This window comes from Numida meleagris, chromosome 1, assembly GCF_002078875.1.
Source record: "Numida meleagris isolate 19003 breed g44 Domestic line chromosome 1, NumMel1.0, whole genome shotgun sequence".
NCBI lineage: Eukaryota > Metazoa > Chordata > Aves > Galliformes > Numididae > Numida > Numida meleagris.
Genome location: NC_034409.1, coordinates 191,272,334 through 191,297,465, shown reverse-complemented (window position 1 = coordinate 191,297,465; position 25,132 = coordinate 191,272,334). Strand labels below are relative to the sequence as shown.

At 50.0% G+C, this 25,132-nt stretch overlaps 1 protein-coding gene and 1 long non-coding RNA gene across 4 annotated transcripts in view; one reads left to right on the top strand and one right to left on the bottom strand.

The window, feature by feature from the left end:
- Window positions 1,909-7,381, bottom strand: LOC110391415. 2 transcript variants are annotated; one of them, XR_002434059.1, is made up of 5 exons: window positions 7,348-7,381; window positions 5,904-5,998; window positions 4,683-4,928; window positions 4,177-4,292; window positions 1,909-2,676 (listed from the first exon to the last, which is right to left on the bottom strand). It is a non-coding gene; the product is annotated as an uncharacterized LOC110391415 (long non-coding RNA). The 2 variants fall into 2 exon arrangements; XR_002434058.1 differs by lacking the exon at window positions 7,348-7,381 and having other exon boundaries at window positions 5,904-7,130.
- The window catches only part of CAPN5 (calpain 5), a 53,400-nt gene continuing 35,636 nt past the window's right edge, over window positions 7,369-25,132 (top strand). Inside the window, exons 1-2 of one of the 2 annotated variants that reach the window (XM_021383244.1) lie at window positions 7,369-7,497; window positions 21,104-21,280. In XM_021383244.1, coding sequence (XP_021238919.1) covers window positions 21,119-21,280 — 162 coding nt within the window. In that variant the 5' untranslated portion in view covers window positions 7,369-7,497; window positions 21,104-21,118. Of the gene's footprint in view, window positions 7,498-8,306; window positions 8,328-21,103; window positions 21,281-25,132 lie in introns of those variants that run through there. The other variant, XM_021383253.1, reaches the window with a different exon arrangement.

The window sequence follows — 25,132 nt, the reverse complement described above, 5'->3', positions numbered from 1 at the left end:
GCTAAGCTGATGAAGCTGGGACATAGAGGTGACCTCTCTAATTAAGACCCAAGCAAGATTCCCCGAGCTGTGTAATCTGAGAGCTAGGAGCTGGCTCCTTCACCAAGTGCAGGACTCAGCATGAAGACTGGAGTCACTAAACGCTGACTTTGGGGTGAAGGTTAGGCTGATAGGCAAGGGTAGAGTCACATACCCGAAGAGCCTCCAGGACTAGAGCTGACAGGACAACAAGTGATGGCCTTAAGCTGTACCAAGCAAGGTTCAGGTTGGATATTAGGAAAAATTTCTCCTCAGAAAGAGTGGGGGTGCACTGGCACAGGCTGCCAAGGGAGGTGGTGGAGTCACTGTCCATGGAGGTGCTCAAGAAAAGGGTAGATGTGGCATTGAGGGGCATGGTTTACTGGCCTTGGTGGGGATGGGTTGATGGTTGGACTGGATGATCTTAGTGGTCATTCCAACATTAATGACTCTATGACTCTATGAAGTGTCCCAGAGGTGGTTCTCGTGAAAGGCGAACAGCTGGTAGCATGAAAACATCTGCCTGGGAAATGGTGGGGAAAATCTCTAACGATGAGTCCTTATGTGGTGAGAGTGATGGAAACACGGTTCCTGGTGCAGGAGGGTGAAGGGACTGTGGGGACACATTGCCACTGTGGCAAGTTATTATTATGATTTATGGTCAGATTTTTGGGTGGTCCAATGGGGAACCAGGAGTTGGACTTGATGATCTTTATGGGTCCCTTCCAACTTGGGATATTCTATGATAAGTTGTCCTCATCCCCTCTGAAACCTTTTTCTTTGAATTGCAACAGATGCGATGGCCAGCCTACAGGTCCTGGTGGGTGTGGGAGGTAGCTCAGTCAGAAGTATCCTTTTGGAGCCACTGGCTACTCAGCTTACTGTCTTATCTTGCAGAGAATCATCCAAGTCATCTTCAGCCCTGTCTTCATGCAGGAGCTTTGCTCTACACACACAGTAGCAAGGACTTGCTCGGGGGTATTCTGTGTGTCCCACATGTGCCTGCTCCATGTTCCCAGAGCTGGTCACTTCAAAACCCAAGGAGGACAGCCCAGAAGTGATACCATAGAATCACAGAACCATTAAGGTTGGAAAAGACCTCTAAGATCACCAAGTCCAATTAACCAATGCCCACCATGCTCACTGACCATGTCCCTTAGTGTCACATCTCCACAGTTCTTGAGCACCTCCAGGGACGGTGACTCCACCACATCCCTGGGCAGCCTGTGCCAGTGCATCACCACTCTTTTGGAGAAGAAATTTTCCCAAATATCCAACCTGAATGTGCCCTGGTACAACTTAAGGCCATTACCTCTCACCCTATCACTGAGCCCAACAGGTCTGTCTCCATCCTCCCTCTGTATGCTCTTGGGCACTGGAAATCAGACATCTGAGATCCTAAGATGTCTGATGGGAGCTGAAAGCGGGGATGGTAGCAGAGAGGAAAAAAAACACACAGAAAAAAAACCCATAACCATTTTTTTTTGTCTCAAAGGTGGAGAATCAGCAGAAAAATTGTCTAAAAAGCTCTTGGCAGGACTGTTTGGAGTCAGCATTTGTTAGGGCAGCTCCTGATCTGCCAGAAATAAAGAGCAGCTGAGAGGTCAGTTTGCTCCTTTCCTTATTCTCTGCTCCAAGGAACGTGGGCTGGCTGGCAACCTGTTGTTTTCCAAACTGCCTCGTGGAAAACCCCAATGAAAAATAACTGAACTCCACCTGCAACGCTGTCTGTTTCATGCAGGCCTGCATCCCTGCCAAAGCAGCTGAGCCCTGGTGTCATAAAATCATAGAATCGTTAAGGTTGGAAAACACCACTGAGACCATCAAGTCCAACACCAACCCATCCCACCATGCCCACTGACCACGTCCCTCAGTGCCACATCCCCACAGTTCTGGAACACCTCCAGGGATGGTGACTCCACCACCTCCCTGGGCAGCCTGTGCTTCTGACAAGAAATGTTTCAATATCCAACCTGAACCTCCCCATGTCCAGCTTGAGGCCATTGCCTCTCATCTTGCTGTTACCTGAAAGAGCAGACCAACTCTCACCTCAGCACAACCTCCTTTCAGGGAGCTGTAGAGAGCTTTAAGTCTTATCGTGAGCTTCCTCTTGCAGTTAGGTGACCCAAGTCCCGCAGGGTTTGTGGCCAGGAGGTGGCATTGGCTTCCCAGTGCTCTGGCAAGCAGAGCCACAATGCTGCTGCTTGTGCCATCAGGAGCCCTGGCGAGGTGAGAGCTTGTATCTGCTGATGTCCCGGGGCACTGGCATCATTTCTGACTGACTCCAGCCTGTCTCTGGCACTCCAGAAGAGTTTCAGGAAAGACTTGGATCTCTTCAGTTGAGAAGGGACGTAAGGAACCCAGCACTCACAGTTGTTACCTCTCTTTTTTTAGGAGGTGCTGTGCAGCAGGGACACTGGGGCAGAGAAGCCTCCCTCCTCTGTGTGATTGGGTGTTCCATTCAGCTGGGGTTCAGCCAGGGCACTTGCCCTAATTTCATCCCCACACATGCAGATTGCCCCAGATGCCTGTTCCAGTGCATTTCAGATCAGTCACAACTTTTTCACGTTTTCATTCCTTTGCAAGCAAGCTTCTTGCTGTCTGACTTCTATCTTGCTGAACACCAGGTGGCCCGTTGCGACGCTCCTTGATTTGTGACTGTGTAAAAGGAAGCACGGATACAGACAATTAAGTGCAGCATTTAACGGTATGGATTTCCCCAGCAGAGCTATCAATTAGCGTGAGCTGTTTGCCAGCCAGATGCACCCGCTCTGCCACATCCAGAAACCATGGCCAATATGTTCAGCAGTGAGGCAGAGTGGCTTTCAGCAAGGTTTTCCATGTGTTATGGTATCCAGTTTTCATTTTATGCAGAAAGAATGAGGGAAAAAATAGGCTTTTGATGACAAAACTTTTTTTTTTTTTTTTTTTTTTTTTTTTTTTTTTTTTTTTTTTGATAGGGATCTATGGATGGAAAGGTCTCTTCTGGCCAAGCATTGCTGTCATTAAAACCTGGCTGTTTTGGTAGGGATGCTTCCCTATGGAAGAATGCAAGAACCCACAAGGCTTGTTGGCTTCCAGTCATTCCTGGGCATGCGTGCCTACTTTAGTAGCTGTTTTTCCTACCTCAGTTGATCCATGGTGGGGAAAAAAATGGAAAGGAAGGAGAATTCTGATATTAATTTTGATCAGAGCTCTTCAAGTAGGCTGGATCTCGGGGCTGGGGCCAATGGGATGAAATTTAACAATACCAAGTGCTGGGTCCTGCACTTGGGCCACAACAACCCCAGTTAATGCTACAGGCACAGGGCAGAGAGGCTGAAAGCTGGGTGGAAGAAAAGGATTTGGGGGTGTTGGCTGACATCCAGCTGAACATGGGCCAGCAGCGTGCCCAGGTGGCCAAGAAGACCAGTGGCATCCTGGCCTGTATCAGCAACAGTGCAGCCAGCAGGAGCAGGGATGTGAGCGTCCCTCTGTACTCAGCACTGGTGAGGCTGAACCTTGGGTGCCGTGCTCAGTTCTGAGCCCTTCACTGCAAGAAAGACATCGAGGCCCTGGAATGTGTCCAGAAAAGGGCAGCAGAGCTGTGAGGGGTCTGGAGCACATTATGGGTCTCATGGGGAGCAGCTGAGGGAGCTGGGGTTGTTCGGTCAGGAGACCTTATTGCCCTTTACAACTGCCCGAAAGGAGGTCGTGGCGAGGTGGGGGTTGGCCTCTGCTCCCAGGGAACTGTGACAGGATGAGAGGTGATGGGCTCAAGTTGCACCAGAGGGGGTTCAGGTCAGATATTAGGAAAATTTATTCTCTGAAAGAATAGTAATGCTCTGGCACAGGCTGCCCAGGGAGGTGGTGGAGTCTCCGTGCCTGGAGGTGTTCAAGAACCATGGAGATGTGGCACTGAGGGACGTGGTCAGTGGGCATGGTGGGGGTGGGTTAATGGTTGGACTTGGTGATCTTAGAGGTCTTTTCCAATCTTAATGATTTAATGATTCTAAGAGAAAAGACATTGCAAGGTCTAGCTTCTGGAGGAAGATGTTGGTGAAGTTCCACTGGAATACAAGATGTAACAGAAAGGATACACAGCGACTGGACTGGCTACCAAAAGAGTGGCAGAATCTTGGGCAAGGACCTGTCTGTGTGAGTGACCAAAATACTCACCTGCCCTCTGAACCCTGTTAAGCACATCTTCATGGGAGACGCATCACTGAATTATAGCCCAAACTTCCCCATCATGGTCAAGGACAGTAATTTGGCTTCTCACTCATGAGCTGCTTCTGCCAAAAACAGGAGGAGTTGCTGTCGCTTCCCTTTGTTACCAACTGCCAGCCCTTTGGTCACAATGACCCCCATAAATAAAGCAGCTAATTAATGCCCTTCTCCTCCCACCAGTGATTGGCCATGACCTTGAACGACCTTGCTGAATTTAACTTCCTCTACCAGCTATTTTTGACAGCAAATAATTTAAGATCCTTGTGACCCCAGACTTGCCTCACTCCTGCCAACTGGCTCTGCAGCTTAAATGAACAGCAATAAATAAATACATATCTGCAGAGGGACCTAAATGACTCCCATTACTGGAGCATCTGAAGGCCCGCTTAAATAAATCAAGTGAGGAGGAGATTATGCTGCAATCATGTGGAGAGGAAAAGGAGAGAATACATTACTGGTATTCCAGAGGCTGTAACGGGGCTGAGCGACTTTGTAAAAGTCAGAAAAATGCTGTTTAATTCAAGCACGGCCAGAGGAACTGGCTTGGGTTCATCGGTTGGGTTCATTGTTTGGGTTCATCAGTTGGGTTCATTGGCTGAGTTCATCAGTTGGGTTCATTGGCTGGGTTCATCAGTTGGGTTCATTGGCTGGCATCTTCAAAAAGGAGCAGAAGCTCTGCTCACCCTCGCCAGGCTCCTGCACTGGGGACAGAGCATGGGGAAGGAATCACAATTTGCCAACACTTCCTTTTTTCCTTTTTTTCCTTTTTTCTGCTTTATTTATAGGGCCTTTTTTCCTTATTCCAACTTTATTTATGGGGTCTGGCCTTAAAGCCTCAGTATTTCCTCCTTGCCCATCCCTCATGTTGCTCCCATCACTGCAGCCTCATGCATCCCAATGATGAACCACCACGTGTTGATATAAATTACATTTACATAATTTAGAATAATGTCAGGCTCCTGTTGCTGATTTGTCTCTTATTTCTCTTTTTTTTTTTTTTTTTGCTGCTTTTTCATTCCTTCCCTTTGTCCACTGCAGTGTCCTCTGTTCCCACTGGGAATGATAAACTCCCACACATGTCCCCTCTCCCCATATCCTTGACCCCAGCTTGTCCCCAACCCAACGACCCCTTAACCTAAACCCTAGAACCCCTATAACCACAATAACCAACCCAAGCCATCCTATGAAGGTAACAGGGCAGGAGATGTGCATAGCACTGGGATGAATGATGCATTTATCACCCATCATTAATTAATATTGAGATATTAACATAATTATTGGAGTGCCATCAATCAATTAATGTCAGTGGATGCCGATTAACATGCATAACAAATCAGAATGAGCATCTCTTCCTGCCTTGTTCTTAGGGCCATTACTGAAGATTTGATGCTTGGGGTTGGAGACCTGCATAGGGTCTGCTCTTCTTCCCCCTTAAAAACCTTCAAAAACTGAGATTTCACCTTTTTTAGTTGGTTTTTTGTTGTTGTTGTTTTGCTTTGTTTTTTGACTTTGCCTTTTGCTGCTGGAGCTTTCCATCGTGGGCTCCTAATATGATTTTTTCCCCTTCCCCCCCCCCTTTTTTTTTTTTTTTTGCATTTTTTTTGCATTTTTTTTGCATTTTTTTATTGGGGCGAGGGGAGAAAGTGAAATGCATGGAATGGGGTCATTGCACTGACCTGGTTTTGAGCACAAGCAGACCACGGCAGCCCCCAGGGCTGCGAGCAGAGAGGAAAACACGCAAGGAGGAGGAAAACACGAACAAAGGCTTTTGCTGCCAGGGAAAACATTGCATTCCTGGAACAACACTCTGGCAAACGAACTAAAATAGCCCTAACACAAATACTGCATGATTTGAATATGTGACAAAAGCTACAAAGCAAAACAACAGCCCATTTTTAGGGATATTTGCATGGTGAGAGCGTGCGTCTTCCACCGTGCCACCCCAGCTCCATTGCACACGGGGCCAAGCACCTGCCCCCCTCCTCCATGCTTCAGTTTCCCTCTTGCAAACCAGAGAAAGGGAAAAAGTGGCTCTTTTGGGATGATTCTTATCCAAATCTTGCACTCCGATTGCTCTCCCTCCACAGGTGATGCCCTAAGGCACCGAGGAAATCCCAGGGGCTGGTGCCAGTGCCTGGTGCCATCTCCAACCCCCAATCCCCATTCCAATTCCCTCAATCCCCACCCCTATCCCCCTAGTTCCCACCTCCATTCCCCAGTTCCTATTCCAATTCCCCTAATTCACCCAGTTCCCAGCCCCAGGATCCCAATTCCCACTCCTAGCCTCCCAACTGCCCCATTTCCATCCCCCAATTCCTATTCCTTGTCCCCCAATTCCCATTCCCAGTCCCCCAATTCTCACCTCTAGTTCCCCAATTCTGACCCCAACTCCCAGTTCTCACCCCCAGCCCACCATTTCCCACCCTAGTTCTTCCCAATTCCCACACCCAGACCCCAATTCCCAGTCCTCCAATTCCCATTCCTCCAATTCTCACCCCTCAACCCCCAGTATCCGCTCCCAGTCCCCCACTTTCTACCCATTCCTCCAGCTCCCACCTCCAGCCCCCCAGTTCTCACCCCCAGACTTCCAATTTCCAGCCCCACTCCCCCAGTTCTCACCTCTCAGCTCCCATCCTGATTCCCCCAAGTCCCACCCCCAGCTCCCCAGTTCCCACTAGAGACCTTCTATGCTCACCCTGAGACTTATATCTACTCCCAGAGCCCAATTGCTGCTCCCAGTCCCCCAATTCCCACCTCAACCCCCAGTTCTCACCTCCCAGATCCCAAATTCTCACCTCCATTCCCCCACTTCCCACTTCAGGCCTCCAGTTCCTACCCCTATTCCCCAGGTTCTCACCCCTAGACTCTTAATATCCACTCCCACACCCCAACTGCTACTCCCAGCCCCCTAACCCCGACCCCAATTCCCATCCCCAGCCCTTAACTCCCACTCCCCCAATTCCCAACCCCCTCAATCCCCACCCCCAGCCCCCAATTCCCCTCTTTCCCACCCCCGACCACTGCCATTCCCCGCTCCCAGCGCAACCCCTGGGCCACCGCGGGCTGCACCCTTCCTCCTCTCCCAACCCAGCCCCCTAAATCCCGGGAATCCCTCTCCACCTCCACCTCCGTTCCCGGCTCCCGGCCCCACGCAGGCGCGGCGCTGCCCTCCCCGTCGGGGCGGCGCTTGGGGCCGGAGCGCTGCGGGCATCGGAGCTCCGGGAGCGGCTGCAGCGAGCGGTGGGATATCGGAGCTCCGGCAGCTCGAAGGTACCGAGGAACCCCGGGATGGGCGAAGGAAGGGTTTCTCACTGCTTCTTACTCAACCCCGAGGCTGTGGCTGCGTGCTGTGCCCGGGGAGGGGGGGACTGCAGCCTTTCGGGATGCCCCGTTCCCTTTGGGATGAAGCCGTCCGCTTTGGGATGGCACCGTTCCCTTTGGGATGCTCAGGGCACTTGTGGCTTTGGGGACGGTGTAAGGGGGCACAGCTGCATGGTGAGGGGTGAAGAAGTATTTTAATGGGGGGGGGGGGGGGGTTAAAGCAAACGCATGCACCCCTGTGCTGCTTCGTGTGGAATGTGGTCCTGCCCTTGGCTCGAGGAAGCAATCGCAAGAGGCTGAGATTCTGGGGATGCTGCAGATTGGGGGTGTGCAAGTCGGGCCCTGAATGGTTAAAACCCCCCCGCTGCTCCCAGTGCTACTGAGCTGGAGTGAAACTTTCGGCAGCGAGGCCTCGTGGAGAGCAGCACAGGCCAGGGAGCAGGGGGAAAAGCTGGGAGGCTTCGGGGCCGTTCTTAGTTCTGCATTTTTGGGACAAACCCAATGGCTTTTAGAAAGTTAAAGTGCGAGAGAGAGCTCCCGTCCTCAGGGCGGATGAAGGGATGGAGGAGACTGATGTTTCTCCAGGTTCCCAAGCAGGGATGTGAGCCTGGCTTTCCCCTGTCCCGGTGGCAGGAGGCATTACCCCTTTCTCCTTTTATTTCCTGCCCTGAAAACATTATTTCAGAGCTGAGAAACCAGCCCGGTGCTTTCCAGTTGGGTGTCCCATCAGAAGTGGCTCTGTCCCTGCACCCCTCCCCTCCTGCGCTGGTCACTGCCAGGTGAGCCCAGGATGCACGCGCAGCACTTGGGTTTATTGCCATGTATATATTGCCAATTAATTATTGCCAATTAATTACGTCCCATTCCCATTGTGCCGCTGCCTGGGTGCTGGGGCGAGCTGGCAGACAGCAAGAGGAGATGAGAGCGGAGCACTGTTTGCAGGGGTAGGGGGATGCTGTTAAATCCTATGGCTCATTTTCTTGCTGCATCCAGTCAGGACAGTGCTGTAGCTTTTCCCCTTCATCCACTGGGTGCTGGTTCCCCATCTCTGGGAGTTGTGCTGGTGTTATACTGGGCCGTGTGCTGCTGTGTATGTGGGGCTGGTGGGCTCTTGCGTGCTGGGGGAAATTTTCTCATTGGCTGCATCACTTGGGCTTAAGGTGTTGGCGAATGGGAATGGAGGTTTTGAGGAAGGCTCAGAATGGAAACCCCACATAAGAGCTCTGAGGGTTGCTCCCATCTCCCTGATGGCCTTTATCCCTTGGGATTGCCCCCTAGAAAGCCCCTTCCCCAAGGTTTCTGGTGGGATGAGGACGTGCAAGGGTTAAGGCAGTGGGACCATGGATTGGGACTGGGATGGACTCAGCCTGCAGCAGGTGCAGGGACTTCTCTGGAGGCTCTATAGCTTCATCCCACTGGGAAGAGCATGAATTTGGGCACGTTTCTCTTCTAAGGTGCTGCGTGGCTGTGGGATAAGAAGGATTTGAGGCTGGTAGAGGTAGGAGGTAATGGTCTCCGGTCCATCCAGTCCGTATACTGTGTGTTGGTGCCTCCTTTGTGAAGGGCTGTGTTGATCCCCCCCTGATGTGGGAGCAGAGCGGGCATGGTGAAGCTCGGCTGTATCCCCGAGATAAATGTTGTCTTTGATTATGCCTCAAAAAAAAAAAAAAAAAAAAAAGGAAGAAATAAATAAATCCAGCTCTGCCGTGCCCTGTTGCTGCACAGATTAATAACAAAGCATCGATGCTTTAAGAAGGCTTTGGATCTGATCCCGAGAGGAGATTTAGGTAGTGTTTGTGCTGGGGTATGATGATGATGCTGAGAATGGGTGCATCCTATAAACCTGTTCATACTTATGGAATCATTACCAGACAATTTCGGCCTGTTCAGAGGTGCCGGAATCGCTTTCCTGCCTTGGTCCAAGCAGGCTGGTGTGTGGGGAGTGAGGGGGATGCAGTAAGGGCTGGGATTGTGGTGATGCTCTGGGTGTCCCTGCTGGGGCAGGGTTGGGCCAAATGGACCCAGAGGTACCAACCTCAGCCATTCTGTGATCACTTACAGTCCTTCCTCCTCCTCACAAGCCTCTATGATCTGCTCCCATCTCTCTTCCCTACCTGTGTGCAGGTTTCAGCCCACGGGGAGCCAGTGTTGTGATGGGATGCGCATGGGAAACATTTATTTGCTGACGTCTTTGCACCTGAGCCTTCGCCTGTGGCTCAGCAATGGGTTTTCATCGACCTGCTTCATGTTCAGGTCCAGGCGGGGCTCCTCCACCTCCTGTCCCATCCCATGTCCCCATGGGCGGCACCATGGATGTGCTGCTTACTCCAGCTTTGCTCACTTCCACCTGATTACCCAGGGAAAAAGGGCTGAGCTCGCTCCGAAAAATGGACACAAACCCATTGCCTTTGCTGGGGCCGCTTTGATTGCATCTGCTGAGCTGCAGCATTAACCCTTTCCTGCTCTTAGGGACTTGATTAGTGGGCATGGTGGGGATGGGTGGACAGTTGGCCGTGGTGATCTTGGAGGTCTTTTCCAACCCTTATGATTCTGTGACTCCCCTTTGTACCCTGGGGGGATAACTCAAAGGTTATTTGTGACAAATTGAGGAGTACGTACAGGTTGCTCCTGGAGGCGCCGATGGAAATGGCGTCTTTTTGTTTTTCAGCATCTCTAGGAAGGAATAAGATAGGAGGGAATGGCCTCAAGTTGCACCAGGGGAAGTTCAGATTGGATATCAGGAGAAATTTCTTCTCTGAAAGAGTGGTGATGGGCACAGGCTGCCCAGGGAGGTGGGGGAGTCACCGTCCCTGGAGGTGTTCAAGAACCATGAGGATGTGGCACTGAGGGACGTGGTCAGTGGGCATGGTGGGATGGGTTGGGATTGGACTTGGGGATCTTCGAGGTCTTTTCCAACCACAATGATTCTATGATCCTATGAAAAAAATCCCATTCTCCGTTGTACTCTGGGACAGGGCAGACTTCAGCAGCTTTTGCCTTTCTGCGCGGCATATTCCTTTGCAGCCAGCACTGCAGATCCTCGTGCTCCAGGGCCATGACAGATGATAGCTCTGCAGTGCCCCGTAGGTCAGCAGAGCGTCTCCTCTGGGTCTGATCCAGCCCTATGGGGTGGCTGAGCCCAGCTCCCTGCCTCCTGCACATCCCGTGGGCAGCTTTCATGTGCTCCACGGGGGATGGCCCAATTCAGCGGCATGTTGACACGTTTTACCTTAAAATACTCCAGCACAAAAAAAAAAAAAACCCAAACCCTAACAACTCCTTGTGCCTTAGTTTGCCCTTGGGGTTAAAGGAACGATTTTCGTCCTTCTGCTCTCCATTTCCTGCATCATTTCTGCTCTCTGGTGTCCTGCAGTTTCAACCAGTCTGGAAGTTTTAATGCTGCCTACAACCAGGAAATGTGGCAGTGTGCATCAGCAGCAAATGAGCATTTCGGGGTTTTTCCTTGTGCAGGATTTAAATTGTTACGAGCATGGGAAATTTCCAACCAAACCTACAGGTGAGGCGACAGCAGCTTAAGGCTTAAGCAAAGCATCACGACCACCCTAACTCAGCCCCACTGCTGCAGAGGTGGTGGGGCAGATCCTCTCCCTGGCTGCAGCTCTGCTTTATGGCTCTGAGGTTTGTTCTGCAATATTTTCTTGCTTTGAGGTTTATCTGGCAATAACTGACCAGACACTGCTGCGGCAGCCCAGAGCAGAGCAGTTTCCAGCACGGGGACAGGGACGCTCGGTGTCGTTCTGTGCAGAATTGGAGGGGAAAAGGACAAAGCTCCAGCTTTGCACATAAAGCAAGCTGCCTTCCTCCTGTTGTGTTTTTGCTGCTCTCTTTTTATTTCCAGATAAATCCCAGAGTGGGTTCCATGGGGGAGAAAACACATCCCTGCAGCAAGAAGACCTCTGTCCATTGCTTTTCTATGCTTTTTGGGGTAGGATGCAGGCAGCTCTGGTTAGCCAGCCTACATCCCTTCCCAGCTGTCCCAAGCTCATATAGAAAAGAAGGAAGTGTGCCTATTTGTTGCCAAGGGTTTGGTTGTTTTGTTGTTGGTTTGGGTTGTTGTTTTTTTGCTTTTCTTTTTTTTTTTGCAAGCCACACCTTGGCAAGCAGAGCTTCCTACCAAGTCTTTGCACACTCTGCTGCTCCCCAACCTTGCAGAGCTGGTCCTACCACTAGTCTGAGCGTGTGTGCATAGTGCCAGGATTGCTCTGGGCTGATTAAGGGAGTGAAAGCAAAGGGAAGCCGTGCGCAGATAAAAGATGCAGCTGCAAACCCTCCATTTGCAAGCAGCTGTTGCGGAGGCATCGGATCAAGGCCTTGAGAAATCCTCGCCCAGAAGAATTCTTTAGAGCTGGGTGGATGGCTGCTGTCTGTCCTATCCGTGTAGGATCCCTCCTGGTGGTGCTGTCTGTAAGGACAGCCTCTGTGGGATGTCCACTGCGGTGGATACTCTCACAGGAGCAAAGGGTTGGGGTTGCAGCCCTGCACATGAAGTTGGAGGTGCAGCAGGGGTTTGGTCTCCCTGTTTGTAGCTGTGGTGTGGTGCTGGGTTAGTTTGAGCTGGGGATCCTCTCTGGGTGGTCAAGGTCCCGTCCTGGGGGTTGATTGCATTATAGAATGGATAGGAAGCAAAAGCAGAGAGAGGTGGGTGCTGCCAGTGAGAATGAGTTGCTACCAGAGGTCCTGTAGTGTTGGTGCATAGAATCGTGGAACCGTTGGAGTTGGAAGGGGCTTTTAAAGGTTGTCTAGTCCAACTCTTCTGCAGTGACCAGGGACATCTACAGCTAGAAACAGGGACATCTACATGGAGATGCCGTGTGTTTTCTGGAGGCCATTGTGCCTTGTAAAACGGATCCATTCTTCCCTGAATGTTTCTGCAATGGACAAAGAGCCAAAGGCATCACCATGGCAGGACACAGCCTCTCCCTGCCCAGAAAGCACCGTGATGCTGTAACATGTATCAATCATTGAATCATAGACTAGAATCACAGAATCATGAAAGTTGGAAAAGACCTCTAAGGTCACCAAGTCCACCCATCAGCCCATCCCCACCATGCCCACTAAACTGTGTCCCTCAGTGCCACATCTACACATTTCTTGATCATGATGAGCAGCAGCTCATGTGATGCTGGTTGGCTTTGACCATCCGACTGTGGGGCCATATGTTGGCCTATGGGATTTCTCCCTCGGACCTCCTGTTACTCGGGAGGGGAAGTGCTCAATAGAGAGATGAGGCTGAATGGAGATAATCCGTGGTGCTCAGTACCATGAGCTGTATCCATCTCCCCTGGGCAGCAAAGCTAGTGTCCAGGCCTTGCTGGAAAAGTCTGCAGCCTTTTGTGTTCAAGAGCAGCACTGCAAAATCTTGCCTCTATATTAGAGAAAACTAGGGCTGGTGAAATAAAGAGAAAGGGAAAAAGGTTGGCCAATGTGTTGCGGTGTTAAGGCAGAAACGTGACTTGGAGAGCTCAAAATGAGACAGCAGGAACTTTGCCTTTTGGTTTGGTAGATGCTTCAGAAGGGTAATAGAAGGAAAAACTCAATGAAGGCAGGAAGGAAATAACCAAGGGAGAGACAGACAAGGAGCTCGGTGCTTCTATGCCCGTGCTGATCTTGTAGCATCCAATTGCCTCCATTCCGCCTCCTGTAGAGTAGCTGCAGCCCCGTTATCTCTTCAGCTCCTCGGGCATGCGTCTCTGCATCTTTTGAAGTTCAATTGCTTTAATTATCCCAGACGCTGCAGAAGCAATTGGAGGCAGCACATTTGCACGGAAGACGTGCTGCATTTTATCTGTGCTTAATAATGAGCTTTCTGAATGAATTTCCTGAAACCTCTTAACGAAGCGTCTCTGTGACCCATAACGCCCAAGCAAAAGGATGTCTGCACTGTCTCAAGCAATACCCCATGACTTCTCTGTCCTTGCCTCTGTATACATAATGGAGGTGTAGGTCGGTCTTTAGACCATAAGGTTTCTGTCCAGCTGGCAAGAAATTCAGTGCGAACATATTGTTGTGGTGTGAGGCTTCCAGTGGAGTCGGTGTGACCGGGTTTAAAAGCAGCTGGTCCAGACATTCAATTAGGAGACGTGAATAAATAATAGAAATCAGCTCAGGCCAGTCCTACAAAGACAACATCCATCTATTGACTTATTTATATTTTATCCAGAATGATTGAAAGGGATGCTGAGAAGGGCACAGTGCTCCTGTAGCTTTATAAGGTAGGTGTTCAATACCATGCACATGGGGAGTGGTGGCAATTGAGTCCTCTTGGGCTAAGGATGGCCCATGTGGCTGAACAACCACAGATAGAAGTGACTCAATTCTGTGTGCATGACTCTGCTCTTCCAAGGCTGTTCTTCCAGTGTCTGAAACCCTGCCCTATTTAGGCCATGATTGAAAGCACAACCTTGCTATACAAGACCAGCCCCCCATGTCCCTGAGCTACTCCATCCCAGTTTGGGGCTGCCCTATGTAAACCTGGTGGAGCCCCTATGTAAACCAGGTGGAGCCCCGCAGAAGCTTTCTGCCATCAGTAGAGTTTTGTTAGGAAGCCCCAGGACTCATGGATGTGCTCGGACATGACTTTTCCCTTCCTTCTTGTAACCAGCCATTACATACTGCTCTCTGTAATCATTAATCAGAGCCACAGCTGCAGAGCTGGGGCACAGAGGGTTAGCAGAGTGATGGGTATCTCCAGGTGCTGGGCATTGGCAAGGCTCGTTAATTCACCTTTCAGTTCTTGCCCTACAACCAATGCTGATATCCAAGGGTTTTTAACCCTGATCCGGAGGTTTATCCAGGGTTTTTAACCCTGCTGAGGTACACAGCCCTGATAGAATCATTAATCATTCAAGTTAGAAAAGACTGCTCTTAGCAGTCCAACCATTGACTCATCCTCACCATGCCCACTGACCGTGTCCCTCAGTGCCACATCCTCATGGTTCTTGAGCACCTCCAGGGACGGTGACTCCACCGCCTCCCTGGGCAGCCTGTTCCAATGCGTTTCCACTTTTTCAGAGAAGAATTTTTTCCTAGTATCCAACCTGAATGTGATGCGTGTCTGCGCTGGTAAGGTTGGGACGTGCTGGCTTTGTGGGGTACCCCAAACAGAACTTCTCTGTTCTTCCCAACCTATGAAGTTTTGGGATGAGCTGGACACCAAGGAGGGAATACCTTCTGCTTCTCTCTTCATCCCTCCTCCAAAGCTGGCAGCCCGGTGGCACATTAACTTCCCTCTGCTTTTGGGTTTGTCCTTCTGCCATCTCCTCTTGTTTTAATTCCACAACCATCCCTGCTAGTCCTGCAGCTCTCCAGCCTCTTCCATTTGCAGCTTGGCAGGGGATGCTGCCACCAGCTTTGCTCTGTGCCAGGCTGCCTTCAGACAGACATCCAGCTCCTGCCTGAACTTAATGGTGTGCAGAAGGGTTACCCTGGCAGCCCACAAACCCATGTTGTATGCAATGCTCTGGTCAGGCAGATCTTGACCACAGCAGCGCAACAAGCAGAGGATGAGGAATGATCTCCGCTCATAACCTAGAGAGCCACCAGGAAATGTGTTTTTCCATCCTGCTGCTGAGACAGTGTTATCAGGGTGTTAGGCAGTGCAGTGTTGCCCTTTTTTCCTGCAGCTACAACAGTCGCCTGTTTGCAAACGGTGACTCACGTCTGCAAGGAGCGAGATGCTCCCAAGCATGGTGGCACTCCCTGTGTGAGTTATCCAAGCAAAAGGGAACTCCTGACGTTTGTACCCTGCCTGTTTCCCTGCAAATAGGCATCCAGGGATACCCAGACTTGCTAATGCCAAGCACAGCCTGAATTCCACACCTCCATGCAAACTCACTTGGCATGCAGGCCTCTGTAGGGGCTCTTTTGCCCCCATCACTTGCAAATCTGTGAGCTGTGCTTTTGTGCTTTCCTTTCCCTTTGTTATTTACCTGGTGGTAATGTGGCCCCATGCACTGGGAGGAAGTGGGGCGATGCAGGAAGCTTCTGCTGGCCCTCTATGTCAATCCTTGCTGCCATTAGAATCATAGAATCATTAAGATTGGAAAAGACTTCAAAGATCATCTGGTCCAACCATCAACCCATCCCCACCATGCCCACTAACCACATCCCTCACTGCCACATCTACACTTTTCTTAAGCAATGAACAAGTGATGTTCTGGGGATGTCACATTAACAGAAAGGTAAAAGCCAGAGAGATGCATTCAATCCTCTGTTTTTCAACAGTTTTTTTTTTTTTTCAGTAAGTAACTGCTGTAAATGCTCGGTAATTTGCACTTTGAGTAAAGCACCTACTTAGAAAAACATCCAACTGCTCCCAGACATCTGGGTATGAAGAACCTACAGCTTCCCCTAGGAATTAAATCCCTGGTTAACCGCAGTCAATTTGTGAAGAAATGATGTCTTGTTTTCTGATATCCTCTGGCCTGGCTTCACCCCCCAGTCCTTGTGGATGCTGCTGATGCACGCAGGATGCTCTGTGGTCCTGTTGGCTCCAGGCCATGCCACTTTGAGTCCGAGCAAATCTACGGTGGATGCACCCATGGGAATGGGAAAGAGCTTTGGGAACGCAGTTCATGCCTGCTGCCAAGTGTGCTGCTGGTCCCAATGGCCCTTGAATGGGACTGTCACTTTCTAGTCTGCATCTGGAGGTTTTTTTGTTTGTAGAGATGTTGGCTAGGAGGTGTGGAGCACTTATCTCATGTTCTGTGTAGAAAAGGATTTGTGGTTTGGCTGCTTCTTTCCCAGATTGTGGAAAAAGAGTGCATAAAGCTGTTCTTGTGTTGGCAGCATTTCCCCTGCAGGGCTGGACTTCTGTGTCAATAGGTGAAAGAGCAATTCCCAGTGTCCACAGAATCATAGAGGCATTGATCATTAAGGCTGGAAAAGACCTCTAAGATCCCCAAGTCCAACCCCAACCCATCCCACCATGACCACTGACCATGTCCCTCAGTGCCATGTCTCCATGGTTCCTGAACACCTCCAGGGATGGTGAATCAGCCACCTCCCTGTGCAGCCTGCCCCAGTGTGTTACTGCTTTTTCAGAGAATAAATTTTTCCTGATATCCAACCTGAACCTCCCCTGGCGCTACTTGAGGCCATTAACTCTCTTCCTAAAGAAGCACACACAGAGGCTGGAAAATATAATTTAAATAACATTTTTGGACAGAGCCTGGCTTCTCTGAGTACTCTGAATATTCTGCCATTGAGGGTTGTGGTGTTGTAGGTTGTCCCCATAACTGAGTCTGGATGGGGCTTTGGGAACCCCGTGCCTCGTCCCCACCTCATTTTCTCTTTGACCTATCCCATGCCTTTGCAATGGCATACCAAAGATATCTCCTGCTCAGTGAGAACATAGATCATACCCTCTAAGGAGAAATTGTTTAGCCTGGTGTGTCACCCGACAAAAACTGTAGGATCTGCAAGCAAGGAGCCCTTTACTCCTGGACTGGGTGCAGCCTTGAGATAAGTGTGGTGAGCCCATGCTGGCTAGCTGTGGTACACAGCCTGCAAGCTGGAAGGGAAGGAAAGGAAGTGATTTCTGAGAAAGGAAGAAATACATCAGCAAGCATTTGGTCCTGGCCAGCACAGGCACTTTCGATAGTTATCCCCTTGCAGTGCTTGGGGCCAGGATCAGAACCAGCTGGCAGGAGCTGGAGGGGGGAGTCTGCAGCAGCCCTGAGTCATGCATCTGGCTCCCTCCTCAACAAATAGTTTCTTGCTTAACTGCTTCGTGGCTGAACTGAGGTCAGGCTCAGATCTCTGTTCCCAAAATTTCAGCTCTCTGAAGGGGGGTTGAGGGCGCGGGTTTCATTTCTTACCCATGCACAAACACATGAGTGTGGAGTTTTGTTAATGATGTGAAAATGTCTGGTTCCTCTGCTCCGTGAGCATGTTAGCTTTGTGCAAGGAGGCAAAGAGCACTCAGGCAGTCCTTCAGCATTTTAATGTGGCAGATCTGAAGTTCAGCCTGGTAAGCATGAAATGCTGCAAATTAAAGAGAATAATGAATTTTAACGCTCTCCCAAAAACATTTCCCCCAGCCCTCCCTTTCAATTACTTTGCAATTAAAAAAAAAAAAAGATCCTGAACATTATCCTTTCTCTTTTAGCTTGGCTTTTCCTTTGCAATTCAAACCTATTTCATAGAATCATAGAATGGCTTGAGTTGGAAGGGACCTCAAAGATCATGTAGTTCCAATCCCCCTGCCGTGGGCAGGGTGGCCAGCCACTAAATCAGGCATCAGACCAGGCTGCCCAGAGCCCTATCCATCCTGGCCAACCATTTCCATCCTCTTGGCCAAGGGTGATAGTCACCCTGGGGTGGGAGAGCTGGGCAAAGAGTCAGCTCCTCAAGCAAATCCAGGCCACAGGAAGACTGGGGAGCCTTGACCGAGAGAACTTTTGTCCCATTCTCATTGGGATGAACACTGCCCAGGGCGTCACATGGAGGTAAACATTGCAAAGGTCATTTGAAAAAGCAGCTCCAAGCTGTGATTGCAGAGCAGTAATTTTATGAATGAGCACCCTGTGCCAGCCCTTGGCCACAGGACAGGCCACGGAGTGGTGGCCGGCATCTCCTGCACCAAAACCATAACTCCTGCCTTAACTTGAGCATGACTCTTCAAAAGTCACAAGATTTCCCCTCCCCTCCAGGCTGTTTCTAACTCTCCCAAGTTCTTTCTGCACAGCATCTCATGGATCTCCGTCCGTAAGGACACCTAATGCATGAGTTCAAACAATTCATCTTACATCTGCTATAGCAGAATCCTTCTCTACAGCCTGTTTTATTCACGCAGAAGGTTGCTGACAACCAACCTTTCCTGGGGCTGTTGCTTTGCCTGTGTTTTTTCTGCAGTAGTGAGTACCGTCACTGCCAAAGACCTGCCTGGCTGTCACTCAGCATGAGCTCGTACACTGATGAGATGTCCCCATGACCTCCTTGGCCATCCCCTTCTTCTGCTGGAGATCTGGAGGCTATCTTGTGTCCTGGCCCACTTACCAAGATATATTTGTAGGTTTTGACTCCTTGGGCGCTTTTCCTGATTGCTCAGTGAGGCTGGCTGCTCTTCTGTGTAAATCTGGTGTATTACTGAGGTCTTGGTATTAAGCCAGTTATTTTAAGTTTCATCTCAGAGCAGGTGATGCATTTGGGTCTCTTTGTAGCATATCCCTGATACCAAAGGGAGAGTCCCACAGGCACTACTGGGAGCTCATTAACCACGGCACCTCTCTGCATTGCTGAGCTGCCTTCAAAGTCTCCTGTGTGAACTCATGCTTTTTAAACTGACCCCACGCAGGCAAAGTCCTACCCTTGCTTCCAAGTACAGCAAGTCATGTGGTGCACCAAAAAGCAGAGCTGAGGCTCCTCTACCTGCCTTTGGGCCATAAGATAAAGCATCATAAACTGTAAAATTCCAAATCCATAGTGCTGAAGGATCATCACTAAATGATCACTATGCCTTCAGAGGCAGGACATTGGGGTAGGTGGGTTGTTGACTGTGCAGTACCAATGGTCTCCCAGTGAAGATGCATCAACCTATTGCCCCAGTCTATCCTTTAAAATCCACCTAGGGCAGTACTCCTCTTGGAACTTAGATCTCATTTAAGTAAAGGCCTAATCACCCTTTTTCACAACTATCCCTGTGCCTCAGCTGGGCAACACTATTTGTGTTGGAGAAATGCGGGTGACAAAGCACCTCACAAGCTGCTTTAGGAGCCAATTCTCAGTAGCAGGGAGACCTGTGGAGCTAACAACAAGTGGGTTATTTTGGCTTCAATCAGGCCCTGACTGATAAGCACTTGTGCTTCTAATCAAGCTAATAAATGCCATCAATTAAAACCCCTGCTTTGCAGAAGTGAAGTGTTTTCATCTCGCCCAGGCAAGAGAAGGTTGGTTGGTTGGATGATACTCTCAGCAAGGGCATTGATTTGTCTCTCCAACACCTACTTTCTCTCAGTTCATTAACAAGGAAAGTGAAACCACTCCCGCATTGGCGTATGATCACATAAGTGATCATACAGTCCCTGGGACTATGGATGTTTACAGATTTTCTGCTTCCCATCAGCTCTTACTGCAGTTTTCTTCTCCCACCGCAAGTGAAGATTTTAAGCATCTGTGGATGTTCATTAGTCACAATAGGGATACAGAATTTATACTTCTTGCTGGGATCAAGGAGTTAGGCCAGCTTGCTGGATGTATCTTCCTTCTGAATCATGGAATTGAGTTGGAAGGGACCCTTAAATGTCATCAACTCCACTGCAGTGAACAGGGACACCTACAGCTCCATCAAGCTCAGTAGTGATCAATAGTTTCAACAGGACATCCTATTTTGGTGAGAGAGAAAAATCATACATAAATGTTTAAACATGGGGTACCTTTAGGGAAGTAGCTTTAGAAGAGGGTCTGTGATGTAGTAGAGGGGAAAAGCGCAGAGGTTCCCCCTCCCCTTGTGTCTGAGCTGAGAGGATTCCTCCTGTGGGGTGGAGGGATGAGAACCAAAGCACAAGGGTTGGTACCCAATGACCAAGACATGAGGGTCCTTGATGAGGTGCTGCTCTCTCTCAGAAGCATCTGGGCAATGGTTTTCTGCTGTCTTCTGCATTCCTAAATTCACATCTCTACCCTGCAAGCTTAATGCTTGTCAAGACGGAATAATTAATCTGAAAACACATGGCGTACTGCCAAGAGGTCTTTTTTAATTAAAAACAGATCTGATCAAGCGTACTGACAAACTGGTTTCTCTGATGAAACCATAAAGTGTGTGTGTGTGTGTGTGTGTGTGTAATTTTGAGCAGACGGTGCTTCTTGGAGCCCTGGCTCTCTGGGGATGGTCTGTACTCACTGCTGCCTTCCGAGCAGACAAATGATCATCACTTCAAGACAACTGAGGAATGTATCCTGCAGTCTTTAAAGGGGGCATCCAGGGTCTTAAATGTTTAATATTAACCATGACAAAGTTCCCTCTGTGTGTTCCTGGGCTGGAAACCTTCTCTGTATTGGCAACACCCAGGGTGCCCCATTGCTTTGCTGTAGACCATAAAACCTGCTCATGTACAGCTAACCTGGGAACATCCTCTCCTCCTTCAGCTCTGCAGGCTGCGTTTTTCCCCAGGCAGATTATGAATTCACTGTAAGTCAGGCTGTCATCTCCTTCTGTGCCTGTTTTGGTGTTATTTGTCCAACCCTGGTGGAATTCAGAGACATGAGTCCAGGGGATCAATAAGTTTGGATTGGGTTTAGGGGAATCACCCATCTCCTCATTCAGATACAGGCTTTTTCCTGCCTGTTTAAACGGGAGCAAGCTGATATCTTGTGGTACGGCTTAATCCTTACAGGAGAGGGAGCTGCAGGTGCTCTGAAGGACCAGAAAAGTGGGCTGTAGTAATTTAGAACTGTCAGCTCTGGGGGAAGGCTTGGGCAGAAGCCAGGGGGGTTGCCTCCAGCCATGACTTTTTGGCCCAGGTGTTGCAGAGGAGGGTGGGGTGTCCATTGCTGTACCCTACCCATCTCACTCCTGCTTTTCCTGTCCCTGCAGAGTCAGTGGGAAAGGATGTTTTCATCGGTGAAGCCCTATGAGAATCAGCGCTACTCTGCCCTGAAGAAGGAATGCCTGAGGAAGAAGCAGCTCTTTGAGGACCCTCTTTTCCCCGCCAATGATGACTCACTCTTCTACAAGTCAAGGATCCAGGGCATTCAGTGGAAGCGGCCAAAAGTAAGTGTGCCCATCCCCTTGCCCTTCAGAGCTGTTTTCCACCACCCCAGCTCTCGGAAAATCCCCCAAAATGTCCAGTGCATCTTTCATCAAGGGTGCTCTACCAATTGCAGTGCTAAGTCGCAGACAAGCTATCCTCTCCCTGGGAAGGTTTATCAGCAGCATGAGCCTCTGTGAAGATAAAGAGACCTACTGCACTGAAGAATGGGCCCAGGAGTCCCTTGGTTTGTCCGTGACTCAGTTTCTCTGTGTATAAGTCAAAGAGATGCTTTGCAACCTGATTGCTGGATCATATTGTTAAGTCTGGTGGATCTAGTAGAGCAAAGAGAATCTTTGAATTTTCTTGCTTATGCATTTGCAAATGGAAAAGAAAATAATCTGTGGGTAGGAGAGCCGTTTTGGGTGTCTTGAAGAGGTGGGCTTTGGGGGCTGAGTGTAGTGGTGCTGGGACCTCGCTGCGGCCTTGACCAGAGAGACATGGACCTGTTGGAGTGCATCCAGAGCAGGACCACAAAAATGATCAAAGGGATGGAGCACCTCTCCTATGAGGACAGGCTGAGAGAGCTGTGGCTGTTCTGCCTGGAGAAGAGAAGGCTCCAGGGAGACCTGAGAGCAGCCTTTCAGGATCTAAAGAGGGGCTGTATGGAAGGGACAGACTCTTTAGCAAGATCTGTGGTGGTAGAACAAGGGGAAATGGTTTCAAACTAAAAGAGGGGAGATTTAGACAGCATATTAAAGAAAGGGGTTTTATGATAAGGGTTCAGGTGAGACAATGGCACAGGTTGCCCAGAAATGTGATGGATGCCCCATCACTGAAGACACTCAAGGTCAGGTTGGACGAGACTCTGAGCACCTGATGGAGCTGTGGGTGTCCCTTTTCATTGCAAGGTAGTTGGACTAGATGATCTTTATTGTTCCTTCCAACTCAAACGAGTCTATGATTCTATGATACTGGTGAACTGCTCAGCAGCTGCAGCAGCCCCTGTGCCCAGAGAGGTTTTGCTGGAGTTGGGCGCTGCTGTCCTCCATCCCCTCAGCACTTCAAGTGGCCAAAATGCTGGAGGGAAGGGGATGTGTAGGCCTGGACACACAGTGAGGGCCACAGGGGAGGGCTACAGGGGCATGCTCTCACAAATACCCACAAACCCATCCCTGCAGGAGGTGCTGAGATGACAGAGCCTGGCTCTGCCCAGTGTGGCCCAGGGGCACATCCTGGAGCCCAGGAGGTCCCTCAGGAGACCAGGCCACAGTACTGTGCGCAGTGAGCAGAGAGGGGCTAGGGGCTGCTCCTGGGGGAGCTCCGGAAGCTCTGGACGTGGTGAGGCCTTTTCTCTGACCTCCCTGAAAGAGGAGGAGTCCCTGGAGCAAATATGACAGGGATCGGGTACTCCTTCCATGCCTGCATGGAGGAGCAGGCCTCGCTGCTGGCTTCAGCCTGGTGACGTCTCATGGCCGCCTGTGGAGCCGCTGACCTCCTCGCCCCCGCAAGTGGCCCCAGAAGTCAGCTGGCCTTTAGCAGAACAGAGCTGTGTCTGTCCGTGTGAGGACAGTCCGTGGGGTGGATAAAAAGGCTCTGTGTGAAGGGAAGGACGGTGCTGAACAGGCTTCTTTTGTGTGGTTGAGCCCTGCATCCCAGCAGGCCCTCGTGAAAGGAGATCTCATGTCCCTCTGTGTGATTCCTTCTGCTCAGTCCTGGGCTCTTCCATGGGGTCTGTGCAAAGCTCTGTGTGCACATTTTATTCCCTTTGTCCCGACAACATCTTTTTTCTGTGACAACCAGCAACCCTTTCCTTAGAATCATAGAATCATTAAGGTTGGAAAAGACCACTAAAATCATCAAGCTCAACCACCAACAATCCCCATTTAGAAAACAAGCAGAATGACACTCCCAGCTCTCAGCAAGCGCTCCTTTGAGGGCTTCCTGACCCAGAAACTCAGTCCATGAGACCTTGGGATGCTCTCTGCAGGCAGAGGATGCTGTGTATGCACCCCTAGTATCTTTCAGGGCCATGGCTGTGATTTGTTTTGGAGTTTCAGTTCAGGCTGTATGATAAAGTGCAAGAGTACACCATGCCCCGGGCTTTGCCATGAAAACAGGGTGGGTGGAGAGTGGAAATAAAAACTGTCAGCTGTTACAACAGCTGTTTGCTTTCATAGAAAGGGTGTTGCTTACCGTCTGTGTGGGGAAGTGATATATAGGAGCTAAGTTTCTCACTGGTGTGTGCAAAGTAGCTGTACTGAGCTCACTGGGGTGGTGGGAATTAGCTTTGGCAGGGTCTCATTCCCATGTATTTAGATCTAAACAGCACGGTGTGTGCAAGTGCCTTCTTTCCCTTCCCACATCTAGAAACATAGAATTGTTTGAGTTGGAAGGGACCCTTAAAGGCCATCTGGTCCAACTCCCCTGCAATGCACAGGGACTTTCACAGCTCCATCAGGTGCTCAGAGCCCCATCCAGCCTGACCTTGAGTGTCTCCAGAGATGGGGCATCCACCACACTCCTGGGCAACTTGTTTCAGTGCCTCACCTGGGCCTGCCTTCAACCTTTCTGCTCCTCCACCTACTCCCAGGGCCTGCAGTGGCCAAAACAACAATCTCTGCACCACTCTCCCTCTTGCTTGATGTTCTCATGGGCGGGGGAAAAGGGGAGACTTTCCTGGAGCAGTTGGTGAATAACTCATCCTGGACAACTTGACATTCCCTCCCACATCTGGTGCTGCAGTGTTTCCTGTGATGGTCTCAGCCTTGTTTTTCTCAGAGCATCCCCTGTCCCTCCCTGCTCTCCTGGCCTCCATCTCTTTTGGAAGACAGCTCTTTGCAGTGGCAGCAGCTGGACAAGCCCTCATGTTGGGCTTTAGCTCTGATGGCTGCTCTCAGGATGACTTCATCTTCCAGCACAGCTGAGCCAGAAAGCTAATTGCTCAAGTGTGTCAGAGAGAGGGAAGCCATACCAGGAAGAGGTCTTGCAGAGCTGTTGTTTTGTGTAGCCATTTAAAAATGAGACTGTTTTGTTACTGAGCCAAAGCAGATTTTGGAGCTGGCTTGGCCAGCATCAGGAGTTCTTTCTGGCAGCAAAACTTGGCAGTTGCATCAGAAATTAAACCTGGTGTTTTGGGCTGAGTGCTCAAAGCTCCTTCTCCCTCTGTCTGCTTCTGTATGAAGGCAAAGGAGATCTGTGTATTGGGGCACACAGTGTTTGATCCTCAAGCTCTGAGTTTTGCATGCTCCATTGGAGATACAGATGCTGCGGTGCAGCAAAGAAACAGCAGTGTTAGTCTGTGCATTGGGTGAGATGGTCTGGGATTTTAGGAGCAGGATAATTTAGGAGAGGTGACAGTGAGAAGAGGGAAAGGGGATTGCTGAGATGCAGGCTGGGAGGCAGAAATTAGGGCTGGGAGAAGGAAAGTGATGGATGTAATTTTTCTGGATTTTATTTAGACTTTTGACACACAGCATCCTTCTGGACAAATTGTCCAGCTGTGCAATAAACAGGGTCACGCTACACTGGGTGATGAACTGGCTCAGTGGTAGAGATCAAAGGACTGTAGTGAATGAGGTGACATCTGGCTGGTGGCCAGTTCCTGGTGCTGTTCCTCAGGGCTCAGTTCTGGGGCGAATCCTATTCAGCGTTTGTGTCAATGATCTGGATGACAGCATGTTAGGGAACAGCATGAAGCTTCACCAGGGGAGGATCAGACTGGATGTGAGGAGAAATTTCTTTACTGTGAAGGTGATGAGGTACTGGAACGGGCTTCTAGAATGGTGATTGATGCCCCATGCCTGTCAGTATTCAAGAGGCACTTGGTTAAAAGCCAACTTTTTGGTTAGCCATGAAGTGATCAGGCAGTTCAA